At 36.7% G+C, this 26,730-nt stretch overlaps 3 protein-coding genes across 10 annotated transcripts in view; 1 reads left to right on the forward strand and 2 right to left on the reverse strand.

The window, feature by feature from the left end:
- atp2b1a (ATPase plasma membrane Ca2+ transporting 1a) overlaps positions 1-5,662 on the reverse strand; it is a 239,432-nt gene extending 233,770 nt beyond the window's left edge. The window contains exons 1-6 of one of the 4 annotated variants that reach the window (XM_073945708.1): positions 5,004-5,662; positions 4,542-4,861; positions 3,787-3,854; positions 1,890-1,986; positions 1,503-1,814; positions 438-529 (exon numbers count right to left, since the gene is read on the reverse strand). The gene's annotated coding sequence lies outside the window, so the exon portion shown is untranslated. Of the gene's footprint in view, positions 1-437; positions 530-1,502; positions 1,815-1,889; positions 2,093-3,786; positions 3,855-4,541; positions 4,862-5,003 lie in introns of those variants that run through there. The other 3 variants (XM_073945710.1, XM_073945712.1, XM_073945711.1) reach the window with 3 other exon arrangements.
- Positions 5,663-7,632: 1,970 nt separating this feature from the next.
- On the forward strand, positions 7,633-11,701 carry si:dkeyp-38g8.5. Its single transcript, NM_001123290.1, has 4 exons — positions 7,633-7,829; positions 8,005-8,098; positions 8,246-8,333; positions 10,885-11,701. Exons 1-4 carry the CDS (start codon positions 7,706-7,708, stop codon positions 11,605-11,607), a joined length of 1,029 nt encoding a protein of 342 aa, NP_001116762.1. The 5' UTR covers positions 7,633-7,705; the 3' UTR covers positions 11,608-11,701.
- A 133-nt stretch (positions 11,702-11,834) lies between these two features.
- On the reverse strand, positions 11,835-26,003 carry epyc (epiphycan). 5 transcript variants are annotated; one of them, XM_009300279.5, is made up of 10 exons: positions 25,802-26,003; positions 22,128-22,311; positions 17,694-17,850; positions 17,205-17,441; positions 15,871-16,698; positions 15,408-15,515; positions 14,771-14,929; positions 14,124-14,326; positions 13,124-13,219; positions 11,835-12,944 (listed from the first exon to the last, which is right to left on the reverse strand). In XM_009300279.5, exons 2-10 carry the CDS (start codon positions 22,305-22,307, stop codon positions 12,774-12,776), a joined length of 2,139 nt encoding a protein of 712 aa, XP_009298554.1. In that variant the 5' UTR covers positions 22,308-22,311; positions 25,802-26,003; the 3' UTR covers positions 11,835-12,773. The 5 variants fall into 5 exon arrangements, with proteins under 5 accessions (XP_009298554.1, XP_005164800.1, XP_021330689.1 ...); XM_005164743.6 differs by having other exon boundaries at positions 22,128-22,314; NM_001017903.4 differs by lacking the exon at positions 25,802-26,003 and having other exon boundaries at positions 12,102-12,944.
- Between the last annotated feature and the right edge of the window lie 727 nt (positions 26,004-26,730).

Below are 26,730 nucleotides of genomic sequence, written 5' to 3' on the forward strand. Positions count from 1 at the left end.
ATAGCACAGACACCAACGAAAATGTGTCGGGGGACCCCAAAAATTGTATAGATTATAAGATTTTATGGTGATGCACTCCCACTACAGATCACCCCTATCGATCTAACATTACAATTGCTTTGCTAATAGAAATATTTAAGTTATCTAGTGAAATTGTATTCATTTCGCAATATATGTCGCAAAATAGAAAATAGCATAATGCTAGATTTTGTTAATATTGTATTGAAAAAGAACAATGAATAGAAAAAAATGGTTGAAAAAGAATTTAGTCTTGTCTCATTATGACAAAGGATTCTTAAAATTGTTTCTATTCAAAATGGGGGAATTTGAAAAAAAACCTCCAATAGCAGTTTTTTTTTTTTTTTTTTTGTCGTTGATAATACTAATTTGAGTTTTGACAGGTCAAAATATTAAACATTTAGCTGTGTAGATCTTACCTCACACCTGTTTTCACAAACTGAAGCGTTGGGCAAGCCATGCCTACTTTTATTTGATTGGTCATCTCAGTCATTTTGGAAACTGGCGAATGCTGATAGATAAATAAAAATGGAAAAAATTGTAACCTTTAGTTACTTATGTAACATTTAAATGAAATAGAAAGAGATAAACATCTAAACTGTAAAACCTCAGTCAAAATCACTAAATGAAATAAGTTAGTTTAACTTATTATCTTTTAAAAGGTTAGTTTGACTCAAATGAAAAAAGTGAACCAAACTCATGAACGGATTGTATTGAAGCAGAACTCAAAAACGATTGAGCTATGAATGAATTAACTATATTTTTGTGTTAACTTAACTAGGAGCAACACTAAACCATTCAAGTAGCTATATAGTTGTTTGGACTTAATTTGTTGAACTTACAACGATTTGATAACTGAACTTAAAATGTTTAGGTTACTAATACTTTAAACGTTTGACAACACAAATAATGTGCATGATTCTATATAGTCCTACAGTTTTAGTAACCATATTGTTTCAAAACATAAATGGTTTGCTGCAATCAGTTTTCTTAGTTTGAGTTAACTGTACTTATCTGGGTTTACAGTGTAGCAATCCACATTGTTACCATCATACACTAACAGAAATAGCTCTCTCTTTTTTTCATTCTCAGGAAAATGAACATTACAATCAATTTGACAAATGGTTTGCACTGGGTTGTCAATCTTGAGGCTAATTTGAACCTTTTGGTATCATTAATGGAATAAAGTAAACTGCACTTCCATTAAAGAATGGCCTCGATGAAACTGGCAATGAATCAAACTGTATTTGTTCCTGATAACGTAGCCTAATTGAAAAAAATCTTTATAATCTCACAGGTTTTATGTGAAGGAAATGGATTGGAATCATTAAGTTCACAAAAGATAACAGATAATGGCCAATTTAGTTTAAATTTAGCTGAAATAAATCTCACGAAGCCCAGACTGGAACGACTTACCTGCAACCCTAATCACAAGCTAAACCAAATGCACAATCTTCAGATAAGATAAGAGATATGTAACTCACATTTTCAAATAAGAGCTTATCCTGGTCACTGTTCTTGGCTGTCTAAAAGTGGGAGAAAATAGGTGTGATGGATGACCGAGGGACAGACAGGGCTTCCCATGAGGCCAAGCTGGTGTCTAATCAATAGACTAGCAGTGCGGCCTGGCTGGAGGGCTTCATATCAATCATAATGCACAAGCCTCGTATTCTGTCCTCATCTCAGTGACAGCACACACTTGGCCGGGGACGAGCCGTCTCATCTATTACTCTTGGCAGATGGACCACAGGCAACTGAGCGGACACAAAGGGCTGTCAGAATGGGAGAATCTCTCACTATAGGAAGAAATTTAAAGTTTAGCCCATTACACTGAAGAGCGAGTTGAGAAACACCGAGAAATAGAGCCAGACCTTGCCTTGTAGGAGCTCCTTCATTCCTTCCAGGAACAAAGGTGTGTGTCCTCATCCTGTGTGTAATTTGAGAGGTTTGTCCTGCCCGGCTCGCATCCTCACAAAACAGATGCCATGCAGTATAATCTAAATGTGGCACCAGGATTATCAACACATTGCTCTTGTCTGGCTTCCTAGAGCACGGCATACAAAATGAGTGCCCTGGTAGGATGTCTCTACTGCGGTAATTTGGGGCCACCTGGTGGTGTAAGCCAGTTAGAAACGTGCACCTGTTTGCTGCATGTTTTTTTTTTTAAACCACCCTCTGTGCCAAAAACAGAGCTGTGGGGTTGAGGAAAGGAACAAGGTGTTCCCAAGCTCAAAACAATCATATACCAAGAGAGTCAATTAGCCAAAGTGCTGATCTTCTGCTTGTTTATATGCCGTTTGATGATGTGCGTTGTGTATTTAAAATTCACAATGCTCACCAATGGAGTATAAGAAAAAAATACATTTAAACATTTCCACAATGACTTGAATGTTTTTTTTTCCTACATGGATCCATTAATGTGTTTGGAACATTACTAAGTGATTTCAGTCTGTGCTGACTCAAAAACATGACATGCTTGCTGCTGATTTCCCATTTCATAAAGCATCTTTTACACCAGGGGATCTCAAAACCAGTCATGGAGGTCCGGTGTCCTGTAAACTGTAGCTCCACCTTGCCTCAACACACCTGCAACGATGTTTCTAGTAAGCCTTGATTAGCCAGCCCAGGTGAATTTAATTGGGGTTGGAGCTAAAATCTGCAGGACACCTCCAGGACCAAGATTGAGAAACTGTATTACAACATCGCAAAGGTGCTGTTCTATATTTAGCCCTGAGTGTAAATTTGTGTAAACTTTAGTTTTCAATGTAATATTCTCTGCAATATTTTAATTTGTGACACAAGATCAGCATTATGTTGCACATGTTTGGCTATACAGCAAAGGTTGAATGGGTCAAAATGATTTCTTCTTTTACACCAGAAATAATTTGTTTCTCAACCACGTTCCTGGAGGACCACCAGCTCTGCGTATTTATTATATCTCCTTAACCAAACACCCGAATCAGACCATAGACAGAAACTGAAAAGCCTGTAATGGGTGTGAGAAAGGAGACATCCAAAACATGCAGTGCTGGTGGTCCTCCATAAACGTTGAGAAACACTACACTAGATTAGTAAATTAGGATCATGGGTCCCACTTTATATAGAGTGGCCCTAATTGCTATGTGCTTACTGTGTTCATATTGTATTGCAAAACACTTCTGGTGGTCTTGGGGTGGGACAAGGGTAGGGTTGGATTTATTTATAAGTTTACGGGTGGGTTAAGGTGTAAGGAATGGCGAACAGTGTAATTAAAGATGTAATTATATGCATGTATTTAACCAATCATAACTAAAATATTTTTTAAAAGGCATTGGCACCAAGTATATTGTAACATATTATTAAACTCATTGTAAACATGTTATATCAATGCCACTAAAGTTGGACCGGATCATGCACCATTAGAAAAGTTTGTAAATTTTCTTATTTTAAGACTTGCTGAGCAATTAATTTAGACAACTTTAAAGATGAGTCTCAACATTTATACTATTTTTCAAATATTTGCAACTTGATGAAATATTATCTTGTGAAGCTTACTTTTTATTATTCAAACTTTCAGTTTTAATTTGAGGTCTCAATTTCGAAAAGTATTCTCACTAGTTTAGCGAACAAGAAAAAAAAATGCTTTCAACCCCATTTGCTGTGTCCATGTTGGAAATTTGCAATGAATGACATTCAAGTCAAATATTACGAAGGAGGAACCCTTACGCCCAATATCAAGCTTTACACAACAAAAGGGCGCATAGCCATTATGCACTAATTCTTTCTCACCTTAATGTTCAACAGTGATGGTCCTAAAACTCCATGGGCCCCAATTGTGCAAGACAATCAAAAAACCCCTCCTCCCAACTCAAAACAGTATAAACAGTGAGATGAAAGTCGATCTCAGCATTTTAAATGTACTTTCATCAAACATCTAAACAATAGTTTTGGTACCAGATGCACTGGGCTCACAAATAGTAGCATATACATTTAAAATGGATCAAAAATCAGTCACCTTAAATCTACTGAACAAATTTTTGATCCACTTCAAATGTTTACTACTGTACAGACAACTACAGACTTAATTTAAAATGAACTAAAATCCAAAGTAAAGTGTATAATGTACATTTAAAGTGTTTTAAAAGCTTAGTTTCAATTTCAATTCAATTTCAATTCTTCTTCAGTACGCCAGTGTATTTATTTATTTTAATAAAGTTACATTACTCAATTACAAACCATCACTCCTAAACATTTGCACAATCCCCCTTACAAAAAAACCCACACCACATAGAAAAAATGTGATTAATAGTAAAACAGGATGTCTGCAAATATGTTTTTTCAAATATAGTATAATGAAGCTCAAAACAACAACGCATAAACAAACAACAAATGAACACAAAATATCAGATTTAAGTTTTAATAGTAAACACAAGCTTAGGCATTTAATACAATCAATATTTACAAATTATTTCTCAAAATATAACTCATACTACAGGAGCTCTGAGTGCACTTGTCAATTCACATTCAAGTATTACCACAGTTACCCAGCAGTGGTGACCAGGCAGCCATGTGGCTTTGTCCCAAGGCTCTGAGTGGGTTGCACAGACCGCTTAGATCCATCGAGGAAGGTCGGCAACCTGTAAAAGTCTCTCAAAACACACATGCATCCGTTGGCAGAACAATGCATGCACACTTCTCACAAATTACACTGCGACAGTATGTGACTGCAAACGCTCTTACACCGCGTACACAATGAGTGGAGCGGGTTTACCTGCTGGCCACGTGCTGGTGGGCGTGGCTTACACGTCATCGCGCAGCTGTGACGCAGAGCGTTCCGTCTCCCCGAGTTGGAGTCTGCGCAATGCTGTGGGACAAGGAGAGCCGACAAAATGAAACCACATTCAACTCTCAATAAGCATCTCAAACATTTTGCGTTCAACGCCTTGGTTTCAATAAAACACTGTTCGATATTATTTTACAGGGCTAACCATTAAAACAACACGCACATATTACGGTCTATGCGTTCACAGCTGCCCGGTCTTCTCTTTCCGACGAGATCAAGTCAGGTTTCAGGGGAAACACCTCAGATTTCATTCCTGAAGAACAGCTCCTCGAAGTCTCGCTGCTGGAAGTCCAGCGATCTTTCGTAATCAGAGTCCGACGATGAGAAATGCCTTTCATTAAATGGCGTACGACTCACACCACACTCCTCTATCGAAACATCTAGCCGCTCTGCATACTCAATGTCCATTAAGTACTGCGTGGTGTTTCTTGGTGCCATGGCTACAGACGGTACAAATCTCTGATCGCCCGCAGCTGCTCTTTCGACACGGCCTGGGCTGAGCTGCGGTCTCCTGGATGACCAGGCCCGGACGCGTACCCTTCTTTCGTCGACTTTTGCTTGAAGAATTGTCCTTTTCTTTGATTTTGACCATTTCTGTTTATGATCAGGCGCGGTCTTGATGTCCTTCTGGTAGCTTTTCTTCATAGTGATGATTTCAGGACACATTACCCCCAAAAAAGTATTTGGTTGTACAAAAGAGCTATAAAAATTAGCGAGAGTTAAAGCAGAATAAAAAAGGCCTCTTGTATTCCTAAACAAAAAGACTTCGACCAAGGACGGAAGTTTCAGCTGTTGTCTCTTCAACGATCGTAAGAAAAACGTGGCTAAAAACGTCTGTCTCACGTACTCATAAGAAACTTGCGGATGTGACGTTTATCGCCGGCAGCGAATCAGCTTTCACCTCTTCTTTTTAGGCGGTGCTGAGCGGGGTTTGAAACAATGGACTAAACCATTTGTGCTCCATTAGCAACTGTTTGTTTGTCATTTTAAGAAAAAAATTCAACTTAAAACACGAGGAAAAGTATTGTGAACTTTTCTACAAACAAAACAATTCACCGAATATGTCAGGAATAGAGTTTCGCTTCTATTTTAATTATTCGTTTTTAGTATGGTCTGTCGTGTTAAATGAGAACAAATCTGATTATAAACAGTAAAAATACTCAAAAGGGGAATTGGGTTATTTTTATGTGAGAACAAAATTAGAGAATCTTATTATTTCTGGTATTAATTTTACTGGGCAGAGCTGTAATAATAAGATTTTAAGAATGTTAGTAAATACACAGCTTTTCCCTTCTAAAGTTAAGGACAGACACCTTTTCCCCCCTGAAGACAATGTGGTTAGAATTTGAACAAGATTTCTCTTTTCCACTTCTACCAAAGGCAAAAGAATTTCAGCTTTAAATTACTGACGATATGTATCCTTGTAATAAATTCCTCAGACATAGATTTAGTGTGAATTGTAGGCTAACATTTGTATCTTTTGTGAAGCACACTCATTAGAACATGTTTTATTTATGCACATTTTCAAAAAATGTTATGGGATGAAATTTGTGTTTGGTTACGATTAAAGCATGAAATACTTGATTTTTATTTTAAAACTGTAATTCATTCATGTATTCATTTTCTTTTCTGCTTAGTCCCTTTATTAATCCGTGGTCGCCACAGTGGAATGAACCACCAACTTAACCAGCACATGTTTTTACCCCCATTTTAAAACTGTAAAACATTAATATTTTTGTCAGAATTCTGATCTGGAATTTTTTGGTTAACAATGTTGTGAAAAAAATATTTCATCCATAATTGCAAATAAAAAAAGAAAGAAAGAAAAAAACTTTTTTTGCTTTTCCAGAAAGATATTTGTCTTCTTCAATTCTTTAAAGCTTCTGTGACATAAAAAACCTGTAAACTGTGTAGTCTGGTAAAGGTATTTTTTGATGATGAACCCCCTTGTACTATATTGCATTGTATTTTGCTATTTATTTTTATTTATATATGTTTTTTTTTCTTTTGTTTGTGGATGTTGCTATTTGGACTTAGTTGATAAATATGTTTTTACGATTGGTTTTTATTTATTTATTTATTTATTTATTTATTTATTCTGTATGTTCTTAATTAATTTTAAAAAAGTTGTTACTCATTCCACTTTCCTGTGCTCAACTTCCCCGTTAAGACAATTGATTTATATATATATATATATATATATATATATATATATATATATATATATATATATATATATATATATATATATATATATATTTAAAATACATATGTTGCGAAAAACATGTTGAAGAACATCCCCAAAACATTTAAATATACAATGAACTTTAGCTTAATTTGCGTGACTGACCGCTCCAAAATGTCGGCGCCCTTGACAAAAGTGCTTGAATCGTTCTACAGCCTTCTTTGTACTTGAGAGTCTTACGAAACAAACTTAATTCGAAAGATATGTGAAACAAACTGCATCTAATCTTTTCTCATCAACACGACAGTAGTTATTTTGACTCTAAATCTATAAAACATTTATTAAGCGACTGTATGATCATTTTTGTACAATCGAGATTCCCAATGAATTACAGTGCAGCCGATTTATTAAGAATCGTATGGTTCTATGAATATATTTACTAATTTAAAAGGCCTATGATAGTATGTAAAGACACATCATACAAGTAAGAATCTAAATACTTTAATAATAAATAATTCACGAGCCACATGTTGCAGCGAAACATATTATTTATATTATAATATCACACAACTCCATTAGGTGGCAGTATATAGTTTGTGTTCGCAGTGAACCAACAGCAGAAGAAATGAACGAAACCCTCCATTTTCTCTTCTAGTGCCCTTCGCTTGTGCACTAGCGCCATGAGTAGCGCACTTGATGACTCAAAGACAACAGACACAAGTATGGACCACGAACTTTACACTGTACAGAGTCCCTCCGATGACATTAAGGATGGCCCAGAGCATTCAGAATTCATTTATAAGAGTGAGTAGCAATCATTTCGTGCATCTAAAGTGTCATTGCATTCAATTATCTCTCCCATTTTTTTAGCAGTTTAGCATTGGGCTGGTCATGTAAATTGGATGCATGCATTATACAAATCACGTGTTCTACTTTTATTAAAATCTGCACGTGTGTGTTTATGTGTGTGTGGTTCAAGTGTCAAATGAAGAGTTTGTCAGATTCGTGAAGTTACGAGTGACCAACGATGCACTTTTCACTGGAAAGAGAAATTCTTCAACTCTGGCTTACAGGTAAACCGGGCATCACCAACCCTCAGTTACACACATGCATACTCACCCATGCAGAAGTCCATGCAGGAAAAAAATAATTATGCTGTAGATGTTTGTACCAGCAGCCTGCAGGAATTTTGATGTGAATTCTGCATTTGTGTGCTGTAGGGCCATCCTGAAAGAGCTGGGTCTGCAAAGGGAGATTTCTGCCAGCCAGGCCAGGAGAAAATGGGAAAACCTTAAGATGAAGTATAAGGTATGCTGATATACCACTTTATGAGGGTGCAGTTTTCAATTCTGGCCCCCCAAGCACATCCACATCTTGGATATTGGCCAAATTTAACACACCTGAATCAACTCACAAGCTCATCAGCTGAGGACTCCACGAATCTTTTAATCAGTTTCCTTCAAATAATGATATATCCTATTGTAAATTACAGATACATGTGTGTGAAGAGTATGTATTATATTCATACACAAATGAAAATAACAGACAAAATTAACTAAAATTACATTTTTAACATTAACATTGTCATTAAACTAAATGATGACGAATCATGGTAAATAAAGGTCAATTTCAAAATATCTATGTGAAAAATATTAAATCAATACAATACACATGGTTTACATAAATATGATATTTTACAATTAACATAAATATATAAACAACAATACAAAAATATGAACTAAATGACATTTACTAGAATGACATAAATGAATTATTATTAATAAAAATAAATTGTAAATATTTCTATATATATATATATATATATATATATATATATATATATATATATATATATATATATACATATATATATATATATATATATAATATTCATCACATATTTTAATTATTACTAGTAATACATTTATATTAAAAATATTAATATATTTCTAAATCATTTATCACATATAATTTATCATATATATACATGTGATGAAATGTTTATAAATATATTAATATTTAAATGCACATTAATGCTAAATACTACATTTACAATTTCATGAATTTATATAAATAAACAACATCAATAGCAATTACTAAACATTTAAAGATGAATATATTAGAATATATTAAATAGATGTACAGTACATATCTATCTATAATTAGCAGTATATTTTATGCAGTAATAAACAATTCATGGGTAAACATATTTAAAGCTAAATGTTAAATAATGTTATAACAATATCATAACATTAATACAAAATATGCAAAACCTGAACTAAATTGTATTATATTTTAAATTGCTAAACTTTAAAATGTCATAAAATCATAGTAATACTAATATTACTACACTCTACATATAATTAAAATAAACAAAATTAAATGAGATTTATCATCAATAAAAAGTCTTATATCTCAAAACTAAATTTGAGGCCTTAAAAAGTCCTAAAGTTATTAAAATATTGTGTTGCAGGTCTTAAAACTTTTTAAGCAGGTCTTAATTTTCCTTTGCTCACGTGTAGCTACTCATCCAATAAATGAATAAAGAAACTTTTAACTTTTTATTTGAAAATGTACTTTTTAACTCTATTTACCACAATGTACAATAACGTTTGTTTAAAAGGTTTCCATGTATTTACTGCTGAGATAGCTCACCTGAACAGACTGTTGTGCATACATTTAGTTTAATATGGTTTTTAAAACCTTTAACATATTTTTTGATTTTTAAGAAAAGGTTATGTTGAAAAAAGTGTATGTATGCAACAATATTTAAAATATTTTGCTCTGAATTAGTTAAAATACATTTTTTTTAAATCATTAAATTATTATTATTGTATTATTGAATTTATTAAATTATAAAAAGTTTGATAGGGCAAATAAAAATAGCGTTTAGCCCTGTATGAAGGTGCTTTCACACCTAGACTTTTGTTTCAGAACTTGGCACGTTTCCCCAGTTAGCACGGTTCGTTTGGCATATGTGAATCCAACAATCGCGCTCAGGCCCGCGCCAAAAAATCGGTCCGAGATGGCCTGAATAAGGTGGTCTCGGCTCAATTGAAACAAAATCTGGAGCGGATCGATTGTAGTAAGAAAGCAATACAATCCGAACCAGGCCATATCACAGTGTATTATGAATATGTAATTGGCATAAACGGCTATATGAAGAGAGAATTATGAGTAGGGTGGGATGTTATTCTACCAGTAAATGTGTTTCATGTCAGATACGAAAGTGAAAGCATGTTAACTATTAACGAGAGCTTTTTATCTGTCTTGGTTTATCTGTTATTTCTCTCTATAATGTAAAGCCTATAATTCATAACTGCTATGTATGAGAAAGTCTTACCTCTGATTTATATTTGGTGTTGATGTCTGTAGGTGTCACCATTCAAAATTTAAGCACAGATTTTCGTTTATATAGTTTAATTGCTCTTTGTCAAAAATTAAAATAAGGACGCATGGCAGATCAGTGGGACTCTGCAAAATAAACCCTGAAAATCTGACCAATGTGATGAGAGTTTACTCGCTTGTTACTTGTTTTAGCTCTTTTGGTCCGTTTAGAAACTTTGCCGTGTGAAAGCGAACCACACCAAGAACAAAGTGCAACAATGTAACAATTGTAATCCCTGTTTTGGAACAAGAGAGTCGATCCACAGGTGTGAAAGCACCCTGAGTCTAGAATTGCATTCATAATGGTCTTAAAAATGTCTTAAATTTAACTTGCTGAAACCTTGATCAATAAATTTACAGCATATATTGATATTATGTTTAGAATTATGTACACATAACTATAAACCCCACACACTGTCATCACACTCTACTTCTGCAAGCTCATAAAATGTTTGTGTCTTGTGTGTTTCAGGAAATGAAGAATCCTCCGCCTGGTGTCTCGGTGAACCCCACTAACTGGCCATGGTTCTCCCTCATGGACGACGCCATGGAAGGAAGACTTGTGGGGAGCGATGTCACGCTAGACACTTCTTCGGTGGGCGACGACAGCGAGTATCGACCAAACAACTCCACGCGCAGGAGGAGCAAAAGGGCCCGCGAGCCAGACAGAAGCGAGATCGAGCTGTTCGTTGAAGAGGATGACATCATGTCTGAGGAAATGGGGCGAGACAGAGGGGATCTAGACAGAGACAGAGATGAGATGGAGCACGAAAGGGCCATCCTAGAAAGCGATAAAGCAGCTATTGAATATGAAAGGATGGTGCTAGAGCGAGAGAAGATGGTGCTAGACAGAGAACGAGCGGGAGTGGAAAGAGAACTGGCAGCACTGGATCGAGACAGAGCCTCTTTGGAGAGGGAAAAAGCCGCTGTGGAAAGAGACAGGGCCTCTGTGGAGTATATCCGAGCTCAGTTGGAAAAAGACAGAGCGATTCTTGACAGAGAAAGGGCTAAGCTTGAAAGAGAACGGGCCATCCTGGATCAACAGCGTGGGATTGAAAAAAGCGAGCAGACGGTTAATTTAAACGACAATTCAGAAGGAACTGACACCTCGATTCCCTTAGTGATGGAGCCGGCTTCATTAGAAAGGAGGCAGAAATTCCTCAACCTGTTTGAAAAGCTCATTGAGAACTTCTAAATCAGAGCTAAACGTTCTGAGTGGGACCCATTATGTATATTTCATTATTTTTGTACACCTTCAGTTTGAAGTAAAACCGTTTTCTGTTCCAGAAGTGGATTGTGCTGTGTTACAGTGATTGATTTGTGTCATGTTAGTTGCTGTGCTTGTTTAAAAGAGCATCTTTGAAGTGCTAAATGCCTTTGACAACTTGAGAAGGTAACAATGAAAACGTTAAGCCACCTCTGTTTTGGAGAGGTCATCAGAAATCTTTATTCAGGTGTGATTATTTCCATACAAAACACATAATGCTTAACTAATATTTACCCCCAATCCCCCCGCAAATCATTGTCAAACCCTTTGGCCAGAATACAACAGTTGTGAAAAGATCATCTTTGAAGCCATTGATCATTACAACAGCTTAAAATGTGATACCAAAATATTGCAGTTATTGTAAAATGTAAAAAAAAACGCTTATATATTTATATTACAGTACAGACTATACAACAAATTCATTGTTAGAATGCTTCTTTTATTGCATTATAGTCAAATTAACCTTTCAAGAAGTTAATCGTGAGCCAGCTTCAATTGGTTTAGGCTAATTACGATAAACATTTGTTAAATTCTATATGAATATTAACAGTATTTCATTTACAATTCAAACATATTTTTAAACAGTTTGGGCTGGCTATTGCACCTAGCCCTTATCCCACAACCAGTACAGCACACACAAAAAGAGGGTTGTTGCCTTGTTCAGATTTGCAGTTGTAAATAACTGACATCTTGTTTTCCTGATAGGTTCATTAGACTTTGATAAATAAAAACTTTCAGACTTCTGCATGTTTTTTGGTTTCTCTGAAAGAGATTGTTGATGAGTCTAGAAATCATTAATCCGGATACGATTACAAGCCTCTTACATTATGAAAAGTGTGCACCGTGTAAAAAAAGCATGAACACAAGCAGCGTAGAGTTGGAAGTGTCCACCAGAACTCCTTCGAGAGTGAGTTTATGTATTTTTGCCAACCTCCTTTAAAGACAGCCATTCATATCCATGTGTTTGCTTGAGCCCAAGGTTTTTTTTTTTTTTTTAAGAGAGAGGTACGCACAGAGGAGTTTTGATGCATATGCATACGTGTGAGTTTTTTATGTGTGTATTCAAGTGTGCATATTTAATTTTTTTTTACGATTTAAAAAAGGTTACCAATGGGGATACGTGGCAAACATATGTAGGCCTGTGGGGTTCTGCTGAGATTGATGGGATTACCGTCCAGGCGAACATCCTCAAGTGCATTTCGGATGTAATTTAAGTCGTGTGGGTTGCAGAAGGTGTCTTCGTGTATCATCTGGATGTTATTATTCTAAAAGATAAAACAAAGTTTAAGATGTGGCATGAATGTCATGGCATCACTATTTGCTAGAAAATTACTATCTATTAATATATTTTTGAATTAAATCTTTGCATGAATGACGTTTCTGTTAGGTGACGAGTGCTTTAGATGTCCACAAGGTGGCGCCCTTGAGGTGGGAGTACAGGTACCTGTAGGTGAAGTGAGCGCAGACTCTCAGGCAGAGGAACTGGGATGTGGTCTATGTTGTTGTCCGTCAAGTAAAGGTAAAGTAGCCCTGGCATGTCCTGAAAACAGTAAAAGTAAGTAGATAAGCAACATTTGGTAAGTTCAACATCTAGGTTGAATTAATAGCATCAGTTACATAAGGATTCATGCTTTTCCTGCTGTCCGTCCAGGTAGCAAAGAATTCCGGCCCAGATTTGACATAAATCTGGCACAGCAGGCATTCGTCTGGCACTGACATACAGCATGTGGGCCAAACATTGCCCTGGTTTAGTAGAGGTGGCACCATCTTAAGGTGGCACACAATACTTGGGCCAGATGTTAATAGTTGATAGGTGAGCCATGAAGTTTGGCCTATCTTGACCCACATTTAATAAAAAAATCATTATTTTCAAATAAAAAAAAATTTTTATCAATCAGGTCACTTCGAGAAAAAGCATGCCCATAGCTCACCTAAAGGGCATTGCTTCATGGGGTTATCAATTTCATTGCAGTCGCAACACACCAACATATCTGGTCCAGGACATGGCCCAGATATGGTCCATTTTTGGCCCTTGTCTGTAAGCCAGATCTGGTCCAGTCATGTACCGTAATTCACTGTGGTATGTGGGCCAAGCAAAAGCTGATTTTGTGGGCCAGAGAAATTTGCTATGTGGGTGTTTTTTGTCTATTTTAAAAGGATAGTTCACTTGTTCCAAACCTTCAAGATATTCAGCTATCTTCTAAATATCTTATGTTCAACAGAATAAATAATCTCACAAGGTTTCAAACAATCTCTCAAGGTTTGAAACCACTTGAAAGTGAGTAAATAAAGTGATTAAATTTTAGGGTGAACTACGATCATAAGTTGTTCCTTCATGTCTACTTGACCAACAGTGGGTTATGACAGGATAAAAGGACATTGTTTACAAGTAAAACTGAGCAGCAAATGTCCCTAATGCAATTTTTTTCTATCAGGCCTCTCACCTTGAAAGCTTCTCTCTGGATGCCAGTGCTGCCCAGATGGTTGTGACAGACGTCAATAAGGGTCATGGATGGTGGCAAAGCTGGAAGCTGTCTAATATTGTTCTCTCGTAATATCAACTCCTCCAGGGAAGGAAGGCCAAAGAAAGCATCATCATCAATCCTGGAAATCCCGTTGCTAGTCAGGTCGATCTTTTTTAATTTATCTTTGTGATAACAAAGGACAAAAAGACCATTCAGAAAACAAACACATAAAGATGATAGCATCACATGTTACTAAAGCAGGGGTGGCCAGTTTCAGCTCTGTGGAGCCAAAGTCCTGCATTCCAGCAATAATCGTACAAACCTGAACAAGCCTGTCAAGGTCTTATGGCTACTAGAAAGCGGCTGACAGGTGAGGTCGAAACTTTGCAGGACAGTGGCTCTCCATGAATGAACTTGGTCCCCCCTTTGCTATATATCAGATCAGGCTGTTTTTTCTAAGGACTGCAATCTAAATGAACTGTATGCGTTCAATCAACATGACATGCAATCTTACTTGAAAATCTGATGTATTGTATGTGTGTTTGTTTGTGTTTTGTTAGTGATGATTGACTTAGACTGAAATGTGATAAGAAAGTGCTTTTTGGTTTCCCCTTTAATACACATACTCAGGTTGGCGAAGTCAGACTTGCTGATTCTGGAAATTTTATTGTAGCGGGAATAAAAGTGAGTGGTATCTTTGGAGAGGGGAGGAACACGGTCCAACTTGAGGTCATCACAGTACACAGATCCAACCAGACAGGTACACAGCACACAGACAGACATACCTTACCACCAAACCAGCCAGTGGCATTAAGAAAACAAACAAAAATACATATTAAAACACCAAAACTGGACTTATGCATATGCAGACGTTGCCTATTAGGATATACAAAGCAAACATTTTTTGCACTTTTGGAGCACATGAACATGTGCTTCTTAAAGTATGTCCAGCTCCTGATAGGCCACCTTTAGTTCTATATCTAACTAAACACATGAACCAATCAAGATCCTCATGGTCAGAAACTTCCAGACAAATGTGTTAAAGCTAAACTCTAGGTTGGTGGCCTTCCACTAGCAGGACTGAAACCCCAGAAATTTTACGTATTACATTAAGTATAACTTTTAAACAACATATTTTCTATCAGGTAACACACTGAATATATCAGTATGGGAAAGCTAAAAAAAAATACATACATTATGCAGTTATGAAAACAATCAATTTCAGTTACGCTAATAATGATTAAATACAAGCAAAATACTGACCTGTTATATCTGGGTAAATATCTGTGTCAATATCAGGTATGCCTGACCCTATATCACCCCCAGTCCCCTCCAGGGGAGTGGTTGGGGTGGTTAGGAGTATCTCCTCCTCTTGTTAAACACAACAATATTAAGGTGTTAGGAGACAGGTTAGCACATGGACATATTAACAATGGAACACGACAGACAGTGGTTAATTTTGATAATGGTATGTTATAATGCATTATTGTTGTTATAAAGCAAGTGAACACATTTATCTAAAATCGGCCCATTAAATGAAGTATATAGGTTTCTAAGAACAATAATATCAGATTATTTGAGCTGACTGGTGCAACAATAGCTTCAATAGTGAATGTAATCGTATTTTAATCTGGTCTCCAAATCCATTCCTGATCTATAGAAATCACCCCTTAACATACCTAGACCTAGAAGCTGTAAAGTGATGTATTGAAATCATGATACTAACCTTCATCTAAGTCAGGAATTAACACTGTAGTGGTGAAATCTGGGGCCTCAGTCACCTCAGTCTCTTCTGGGCTCCCAGACTCTCCTGACTCCTCATGTACCCCAGACTCTTCAAATATGTCAAAGGGTCCAGGCTTTCTAGATTCCTCAGGCACCTCAAAGATCTCAGGCTTTACAGTCATTTCATGTGCCTCTGAGGTCTCTGGCTGTCCAGACACATCAGGCACCTCTGAAATCCCAGATTCCCCAGATATCTCAGGTACCCCAGTGGTCTCAGATTCTCCAGATACTTCAGGTACCCCAGAGGTTCCAGATTCTCCATATACCTCAGGTACCGCAGAGGTTCCAGATTCTCCAGATACCTCAGGTACCCCAGAGATCCCAGATTCCTCAGGTACCCCAGAGGTCCCAGATTCTCCGGATACCTCAGGTACCCCAGAGGTCCCTGATTCTCCAGATACCTCAGGCTCCTCAGAGGACCCAGATTCTGCTGGCATCTCAGGTACCCCAGAGGTCTCTCCTGAAACTTCTGGTACCCCAGACTCTCCTGACACCTCAGGTACCCCAGAGATCCCAGGTTCTGCTGACCCCTCAGGCACCCCAGAGGCTCCAGACTCTCCTGACTCATCAGGTATTCCTGATGCCTCAGACACTCCTGATACCTCAGGTACCCCAGAGCTCACAGGCTCTCCAGATGCCCCTGAGACTTCAGGCTCTCCTGACCCCTCAGGTAACCCAGATGCTCCAGATATCCCAAAGATTCCAGACTCCCCAGAATCCCCAGAGGCCTCATGTGGACCAAATTCAGGTATCGGATGGAGCTCCTCCTCTTGTGAGAGACAAGGTAGTGTAGCAAGAAAGAAATTAGTCTAATCAACATCAGTAATGCTATTAAATTAATGCTCAGTAATGCTTATAATCAGCAATGCCGAAAATGATGACTCGTTAACCATTTTTTAATCAAGATATTAAACCAATACAAGCAAATGATTGAGAATAACAGATCAACCCTAGTTGCCTAAAAATCTCCAGGAAATCTCTTCTCACTAACGTCTAACATGTTACACATACTTGGCACAGCTTCATCCACAGAAAAAAAGAAATACGCTGAAGTAATCAAGACTCCAATTAATCTACACTTTCAGAAAAATAAAATTAACAAAATTGTACCTATAGGGGTAAAGCATCATATCAGCAAGGCAATACCTCAAATGTGCTCAAAAATGTTAGAGGTAGACACCTTAAGATCAAGTTGTTGTACCCCTTAAAGTACAAATTTTTTACATTTCGTCTGATATTAAGTTGGTCAGGCAAACCAAATTCCTGAGTACTGACCTTCACCTGAGATAAGTATTATGCCTGAACCAGAAAGACCAGAGACTCCAGAACTAAGATCCTCTGAGTCCACAGAACCCGATATGCCACCAGAGGCCCCAGAATATCCCAAGCCCAAAGGCTCTCCAGAACTGGAGGCTTTCTCATCTTGTAAGTCTCCAGAGGGCACAGCGTCTCCAGAGCTCAAGTCACCAGATATCTGAAGGATGTCAGTGGGTATCAGACGAAGCTCCTCCTCTTGTTCAAGACAAGGTTAGGTGTTAGAACAGTTATCAGAATTAGAATTACACTTAGAACCACATGGACTGGTTCAGCAAACACTGGGTGATGAACTGGATTTGATGCACATAAAAAGCAAAAGTTAAAAGATTATTAAACTCATTTAACCAATCAAATTGCCAGTTAAATGGAACAACAGCACGATGAAATGGTTGGCAGGCAAGTAATGACAAATAGCAGTGTGTGTGTTTGTCCATGCATGGTACAGACCTCCCTGAGCACTAGGGCCCATCAGAGTCCCTGATGCCCCAGAGCTTGGTGGAATAAGCTGAGGCTTTATAGGTAATTCCTCCTCTTCTTTCTCTTCCAATGAGGCACTATGTGATGACTCAATGCCCTCAAATGGATCAACGCGGGTAATCTCTATCTGCAAGATGAATTTAGGTCAATACACCATGCTTATATTTTCAGACTTTACAAATGACAGCAAGACTTTCTCAGCCTACCCATCATTAAAATACATTGCTGACAGTGTTGATTTTAGACAACATCTCAAGTTATACTCTTGAAGGATCACATCCTTGTGGAGCTTTACTCTTCATTAAAAACAAACTAGACCAGCAAAACAAGATCTTGGGGATTTTTTTGTTTGTTTGTTTTTTTTAAAGGAAACTTGAGTAACACTCTTTAGCTACCCTGAACTGATTCACACCTCAGGTTTTTATCACCAGTTTATTTACACCTTAAGTATAAATTATCCATACATTTCTACCTTACGAAAGTATAAGGGTCTTGTGGAAACATTAACACATTTGGATGTTTAGTAAGAGTGTGACTTAGGATGTTCTTTTGAAAGGATAATAAGCTGTTCACAGGGTTTCAGGCCTATTCAATCCAATCTTCCAAAGCAGCCTGCTTTCTTACAATTGCTAATTCTTAAAAGGCGAGACAAATTCAGACCATATTGATGTGCTGATTTGAAGAAAAATCTAATTCATTTAAAAGTACTCTCAATATGTTGTGATGTTGATCAATGTTGACAGCTTTCTTTAGTATTCGATTCCCCAACAGTCCAGAGTGGGGAGCTGTAAAACCATTCACAGTTTCATCTGCAAGCAGCAGCTATACTCTTGAAATGGTCCTTGTGGAACAAAGACATTCATGGTAGCAGGTAAAATCCATATTTCTGCACATAATCTTTCAAATGAGAGGTCTCATTTGTGTAAAGTGTGGTCAACTTGAACCAAAACTAACTGTAAAGTAGCTTTAAATCTGTAACTGTTAAAATGCATTGCATTAATAATTCTCTCAACAGCCAAAAGCTACTCATGGTTAGAGTCTGAAAAAGAGGGAGACTTTGATAGGGCTTACTTAGAATACCCCCACTTTTAATACAGTAACAGTTCTAAACATGCTAAACTCTAAAAAGATGAATAAAAGATATTAACAAGGTGTGCATCAATCAACAGAGCTAGAGCGTCAATAAAGATACTGCGATGCGTAAAAACCTATTTTTAACAACAGCTTTTGACTCACATGCCTCTAAGCATTTGTGTTTTAGTCACAAAGTCAGAATAAGAGTACATAAAATATAATTTTATGAAGAAATATTGTATGTTGTGTCATTTTTAAAAGTATTTCTTCTCATTCCACTGAATACATTTTAGCAATCCAGCAGTTTGTTTGTTCTGTTACTCAAAACTCACTAAGGGGTCATTAGGTTCAAAATGAAGAAGCCTACAAAGAAAATTAGATTTTTTTTCTAAATCTGAGAATGAAATAGATGGTTCAACAGAGAGAAAGGGAAGCGTAAACCTCTATATGGCATAGTTCTAAATAGTAATGACTATACATTGTACAGCTTTATGCTTTTTCACAATCCTCTGGAACATTTAGATGTGTTCACTTGACCTTTAGAAAACAAGATTCACACAGCATCTACTGTATACTAATAAAATACCACTTTACATACATTATATGTGGAAAAAAAGAAAGGCTAGCATCAGATATTCCAGTCCGATCTCACAAGGAAACGTAAGTATTTTACGTTTTGTCAGTTTATTGGCTAATACCTACGAATTCATACAAGTTCAGTCATATGAAAATGTACGTTTTTAAAAAGTAGACGTGGCAACTAACCCCACCCCTAACCCCAACCGTCATTGGGGGATGAGCAAATCGTACTAAATTGTTCGAATTAGATTGTATGATTTCATACGAATTAGCCACTAAATCAAAAAGTCACGAATTGCCATAAGATTGCGTTGGATATTCACAACTAATTGCACAAAAAGTTACTCCAAACTTACTCCTAGATCTAAACAAAGTATTAAGATGTGCTCGTTTATGCATGCTAACTTTCACCAGCTAATTGACATAAAAAAGTTGTAGCAGCAAATAAAATACAATACTACATTTCGGAATCATAATAAGTCACTCCAAAAGGCAAGGATCCACAAACATTCCCACAATTTATGTAGCATCAACAATATCCTGAAGAGATGAAAATGAAGCCTTTTACACAAGGAAAATGTGTTGTAACTCAAAAATCTGTTTTCAGTTGAGAGTTTAACTACATAACAGTCACATCAGGATCAAGTTAAGTTTCTTGGCTTTAGTTTGAATCTTTGAAAAATCCATCTTGGATTGTGCCAGTCAAACATAGTTCTTGTCCTTTTTTTTGCCATTCTGAAGATGATGAACTGGTTACTGTCTAACTGTTTTGCAGGGATGTTACTGAATAAAGTTGTTTACACCTGTAGCTTAACATTGGTCTAGGTAACCTTAAAGTGCTGGGCAGTGTATTTTCTGGGCAGAAATGTACAATATTTAATTTAATAAAGCATGCAAAGATAGGCAAAAGTTGTATTTTAATACCAGGCATTTACAAAATCATCATGGTCATCATGCGAATGCATTTTCAAATGGATTTCTAAAAGATCTTAAATGTGAGTGTCAATGCAATTACATTTAACATGCCATTTTGCTAAACCTTTGGCTATATGCACATGACCTTTTGCTACAAACAGCAAATGGTGTAATGATGGAAATGCAATGCCACCTTTCCTAAGCAGGAGTCTAAATGCCATTAGGAAATGTAACATTTGTATGATCATTTTGTTATAATTTCAACTTATGTTCCATTTCCAATACAATTTTGCAACTCATAAAGGCTTAAAACTAGTATATGTAATTTACATTTTAAAACTGTACAGTAAATTTATTTTGCTCTAACGTTTGCACATGGAGAAGAATGTCATGGAGAATGGAAATTGAAATACAGAAATGTATTGCTGATTACATTTCAACATGATTATTGGTACTCATATGTAAACATCACTGCATTTCTGTATTTCATTTTAGATTCTCTATGACATTCTTCTTCATGTACAAGCTTCGTGCAAAATGTAAATTAAACAATGTCGTTTAACTTTGATTATTGGTACTCATGTGCTATCGTAAATAAGACTATAAACTAAATAGATTGTTTTTCATGAAGGTACACTTGACTGAAAAGGTACTAACATTAGTATGCAGAGCCGATAACTGGTCTCAAATGGGAGGATGAGTAAATACAGGCTCGCATGCCCTCAGTGACCGACCCTGAAGCACAGCAGCTGGGTTAAAACCAGTTTCTAATGAAAATCATAAACCAAAGGCTGACATGGCTGAATATGATTATCCCCAGGAACATTTGGATCAGCGGAGCAAATGAAAAGTTGTCAAACACCCTAAAGCAAAACTGCTGCAATACATTCCTGCATTACAATTAGAACTCAGTCCAATGCTTGAGCATTAGCCATCTCAACCGGCTGGAGGAAACTAATGAATATGCAAAGAGAGGGTGCAGTAACCAGGGCCCAGAAATAAATAAGACCTAATTCAATCACTTAAAATGGGACATAGTTTGTAATGGAAATTTGCTAGTTTAAAATGAGGCAGCTTATGTAATGCAAATCCCATGATATTATATATACAAAATGATATCTGTTCACAGATATCTGCGAGAATTGCTAAAAACAATGTATTATGCATGCAACAGATGTATCGATGATTATTTTATATACACAACCTGACAAAAGCCTCGTCTCCGATCCCAGTTGTAAGAGCAACAAATAACAACTTGACTTCTAAATCATTTGGAAAAATGGCAGACGGTAGATTTTTCAGATGAATCATTTGTTCAACTGCATCCCAATCATCACAATAACTGCAGAAGACCTATTGGAATCCACATGGACCCAAGCTTCTTACAGATATCAGTCCAGTTTGTTGAAGGAAAAATCATGAATTTGGGGTTACATTAAGTTCGAGGCATTAAAGAGATCTGCAGAGCGAATGGCAACATCAATAGCCTGAGGCATCAAGACATTTTATTTGGGTAAATTAAGCGCAATCTAGAGGCCTTTGCCTTTTATATTAGCCACTTCTGATACCAAATGATCAACCAGAAGTCAAGTTATTATTCGTTGCCCCTAAAACTTGGATAGGACTTGGAAAGACTTTTGTCAGACAGAAATGAATTGTCATGTAAATGAATGCATGAAACATTTTTGTTGAAAACAATGATGAGTAAATGCCGCCCAAGCTGCAAAAAAAGTATTACCTCCAAATTTATGTTTGACATATGACTATCCATACTAATAAATCAATACATTTTATTCAAACTTTCCGAATTATGAATCAGAATAAAAAATCTCTCACCTCTGATTCATTTCCATCATAATAGTCCTCGTAGGCATTGTCGCCATCAACATTTTGGTCTAAATCCACATCGTTGTTGTCATCGTAATTGTGTAGTTCTGTTTGTCGGACGTATCTCGGGGGAGAGGCTGCTGCCACACACAGGACCAGGAGTACCCACATCAACCTCAGCGATACCATCTTCCTGCTAGACACAGAATCAGAAGAATTACCATTTTGTGAAATCTAAATGATAGATGATAATTGTTCTTTATGGAAACCATGTTGCCAGTGATGAACCATTATTATACTAAGTGTTTTGAAAGGAATGATTTTCGGCGAGCAGCTGGCTGGACAGTCCACATTAAATCTAATCACATGGTTTTACAACCTTATAGGTTGTACATGCACTTGCTACGCTTCTTCATAATCAAGACAGTTTTGTATTATCTTCTTTACATTTAACTTCTCAGTGGTCTTGTAGCCTAAATGGACAAAGACATTTTGTTTTGTTTTTTTAGAGAAAAAAAATTTTTTAATATTGATAAACTCTGTAATCATTAACAGGATGGATACTGGTTGTAATAGTGAAATAAAACCCTGTAAAGTCTTAAACTCAATCGCAAGATCCAAGAACCCCCTACCTAATCCATCGGCCATCTTGAATCCACTCAGTGGGTGCTTCTCAATTCTGATTTCTGCATCCTCACTTCCTTTCCTCTTGTTTAAGCTCCACCTCTACAGGATTCGAGGGAAGGATGCAAGGAAAAGGAGCGAGGACAGAGTATTTGAATGAAGTGAAATGATGTATCCTCGCTTCCTTTAGCATCACTTCAAGGCGTCATTATTTAATGGAAACTTTACACCACTGATTTAGTTCGCACGTCAAGATTCTTGAATATGTCAGATGTCAGTTATTTTTATTGTAAAAGTTTCAACCTCCACAATAAAACCAAAAATGGCATATAACAAATACTTCTTTAATGTTTTTTATTAGATTTTTCTTTACTGCACATTTTTTTCTGACAAATTTTTACTTTTACTCCTTACATTTTTAAATTGGGCTCATAACTTTTGTTTTATTTTAGTGTTATTATGTTGTGTGGAGCGACCTATAATATTTCTTGTCATTGCTTGATCTAAATGCCTTTTTGATACAATCAATCTATTTTTTGTCATTGTGGATGATACACAGGGCAACTTTTTGTTGGACAATATTGTAGAACGATGTTGCTTGGCTGCTTTTTTGCTTCAGCAAAAATTGCAGCAAAAAAAATTTTTACCCCAAAAAATTTAAATGTAAGTTATAAGTTATATGTAAGTATATATATATATATATATATATATATATATATATATATATATATATATATATATATATATATATATATATATATATATATATATATATTTAAACTTAATATATTAAGTTATATATATATATATATATATATATATATATATATATATATATATATATATATATATATATATATATATATATATATATATTAAGTATAGATATATATACATGATGTGTGGTTTAGTTACCAGCATAAAAACTAAAACTGGTAGTCATAAAAAACATAATAATTACATATATAGCGTCCCAGCAGCTACACAACATCATAAGACGGTAATATTGGGTTAGATTGAGGTCCAGGTGACCAAAATTCAATGTCTAGCCAGCATCTAAGGACAACGTTATTTTGACGTCCAATAACGAAATCATATTGTGTTGATATTCAGTTGATTTTAGGTTGGGTTGGAAAGTGACCAAAATCGAACATCTGATAGATGTCATAGTGGTGACATGCACACAACGTCAAGATGTAGGTTGGACGTTGGGTTCTGAGGTCAACCTGATTTTCATTTCCAAACAAAATCCAATGTCCCCACAATGTTGGGGTACGCTGAGGTACAACATCAATATGACGTCATGATGACGTCGTGTGCCAGCAGGGATGTTGTAGCAGACACTGTAAATAAAAAAGTTCTAATTTTTCACATTATTTTATAATGGTTCCAAGAAGAACCTGTAACATTTATGAAATCTTTCAAGTCTTAAGGCTTCAGCTTATTAAACATTAAAAATGGAACCATTCACTGAAAGGTATTTTGGAGATCCAAGACGGTTCTTCTACCTAATTAGGGCCATTGCTGGGTAAATTACAATTTTATCTATTACAAATCCATGTTAATATCGTAAATCTATTTGATCTTATTCTAACCCGAATTGCTTAGTATCATTTCTCATGGTAAGGAATGATAAGAGGCTGAGAGGACAGCAATGACCAGCTGGAGTGGAGGAAGTGAAGGGTGCGCTTGATGGACAAACCAAGTTCTGGTCCTCAGGGTGAGACGGAGAGAACTAGCTGAGAGAGGGAGGACTCTGACAGAGCCCCTTTATGAGTGTCTGTCTCCACACTCAAGTTCGAAATTCCACCGAGGTTTGTGGACAACATGGCAGTGAGTTACGATCTCTCTCTATCTCTCTTTCATACACCAACACACACACATCCACTTTCGGCGAAAGGCTATTTTTGGGGCAAAGCTGCACTCTAGAAAACACTTTGTTTTTAGACATATTTCAACCCCCTATGGACTTCTGACAGCCAATCAACACATCATGAATTGAGATTATATAGTAATGATATAGATTTGCAATCACGTATAGGAGTCCCAGTGAAACTTCAGTGTACCAGTGTCTGACAGCTCGAGCAGGGAAATACTGAAAGAGGGACTATGCTGCACACAGAGCTCTGCTTTTACACACTGTTTGCAGTGTGTAGACCCTGTGTGTGTATGTGTATGTGAGAACTGACTATACCAATGTTGTTTTTGGCTCTACCCAACAGCATTCCACATGCTCATTGATTTTAAAATTTCTTCTACTCTAGGGATGCTGCCAATATTGCCTTCATGGCTTATTTGCTTCCAATATGTCAAAATACAAAAATACACAAGTGTTCTAGAGACATATTATCCATTTGGCAACCCACTGGGGATTTTTATTTTAGCTTAAAAACTGAAGGAATCATTTAACTCTGAAAACACTGACTTTCACTGAACACAGTATTCAGTAGCAATTTACAGCTCTTCTATCACATTTTCTCAATATATACTTTTGAATTGTAAACAGTAAGCCATTACAGAATCAACTAGCAGAAGCAGAACCATCTCCCCATTAAAACATCAAATGGCAAGTGACCGGTATAATGAGAATACTTAAATTGGCATCATTACAGCACAGGTCACATGTTATCCCACTTAAAACTGTTGTAAATCACTTCAGTTCCAACATTATAAGCAGAAATATAGTCATGAAGATTATGGAGAATAGAAGCATTGTATATAATTAAAGCCAGAAATCCACATGACAAAATGGAAAATCCATTGCCCTCAGTAGAATCAATCAGGTGAATGACTTTACCTTATTAAACGTGCATTATTTTTACAATTACAAGGAGATTCATCATGATCAGGCAGTGCATATCTATATTATATCATAAATGCAGTCATGTAGAAGGCAAAAATTATCATCAATCAAAAGCCTGAGTACAGTAAGTGAGAATCATTTTAGCTTAGCTTCAGTGTCCAGTACCACTGAAGCCAAGAAGGGGAAGCCCTTGGGTCCGGTCTCTGTTCCTAAGCACAGCACTAGCATTTAGAAGAACATACAGTAGAACCCTTACCTCTTTCTCCTCCTTTCCCAAATGGTCCTGTTCTTCAGATCGGACAGGCAGAGGGCTGGTGGGCCTGGCCAATGGCAATGGGTCACTCACGGTGAGTGTGTATCTGTGTGTGGATGCTTATGAGTGTGTGACGTGTATGTGTGCACACACTCCCAGACCCGTGCAACCCTACCTGCCCGTGAATGTGAAGGTAAGAAGTGAGACCGAGAAAAGGGAGAAATTGAGTTTTGGTCACATCTACAGCAGCGCCCACCCCATACCACACTGCATCACACACACACACACTGAACAGACACACAATTTGCATGCTGACAGACCCCCAGCTGCGAAAATCCTTTAATCCCTTACAACCATCGCTCCTTTTTGTTTCCTGAAGAGACACATAAGTTATTCAGTTCTAAGTAGGAGATATTTGTCTTCCTTTTCCTGAGGTGAGCATGAGGCATGCTCTGCTTTCATGTAGGCATCTGCAGGGCCTCGGTGCACAATGGGCCCTCTGTGAGGCTCCTGTATTGGTACAACATAGAGAAAGTGAAAAAGGGCCCCATTCTGTTCTGCACCAGGACTCGATTTTAAAACTCTGCTCTGAACAGATGCTGCAAAAACCTGCTAACCCAAACAAGTACCTGTTTCAACTTCAGATGGGATGTTTTTACAAGCTTCGAATCTCTTTTTTACACTAATTCCCTTCCTCTATGACCCAGTAGTCATATTTCTGCTGAGTCCCATGAAAAAAGAATCCAGCATTGCTCTGTTTAGAACTAGGACTGTCAGGTAATTCAAATATAGCACATGTTGCGTTATGTTTAAGTCTTATTAAGTTTGATTATGTGTGGCATTTATAGGTTAGCAAACATGGGATTTATTTGCTTATTCTGCCATCTTTAATTACCTTGCGAATGAAACATATCAGGTAGCCTACATCTTGC

This window comes from Danio rerio, chromosome 4 (genome assembly GCF_049306965.1).
Source record: "Danio rerio strain Tuebingen ecotype United States chromosome 4, GRCz12tu, whole genome shotgun sequence".
NCBI classification, from domain to species: domain Eukaryota; kingdom Metazoa; phylum Chordata; class Actinopteri; order Cypriniformes; family Danionidae; genus Danio; species Danio rerio.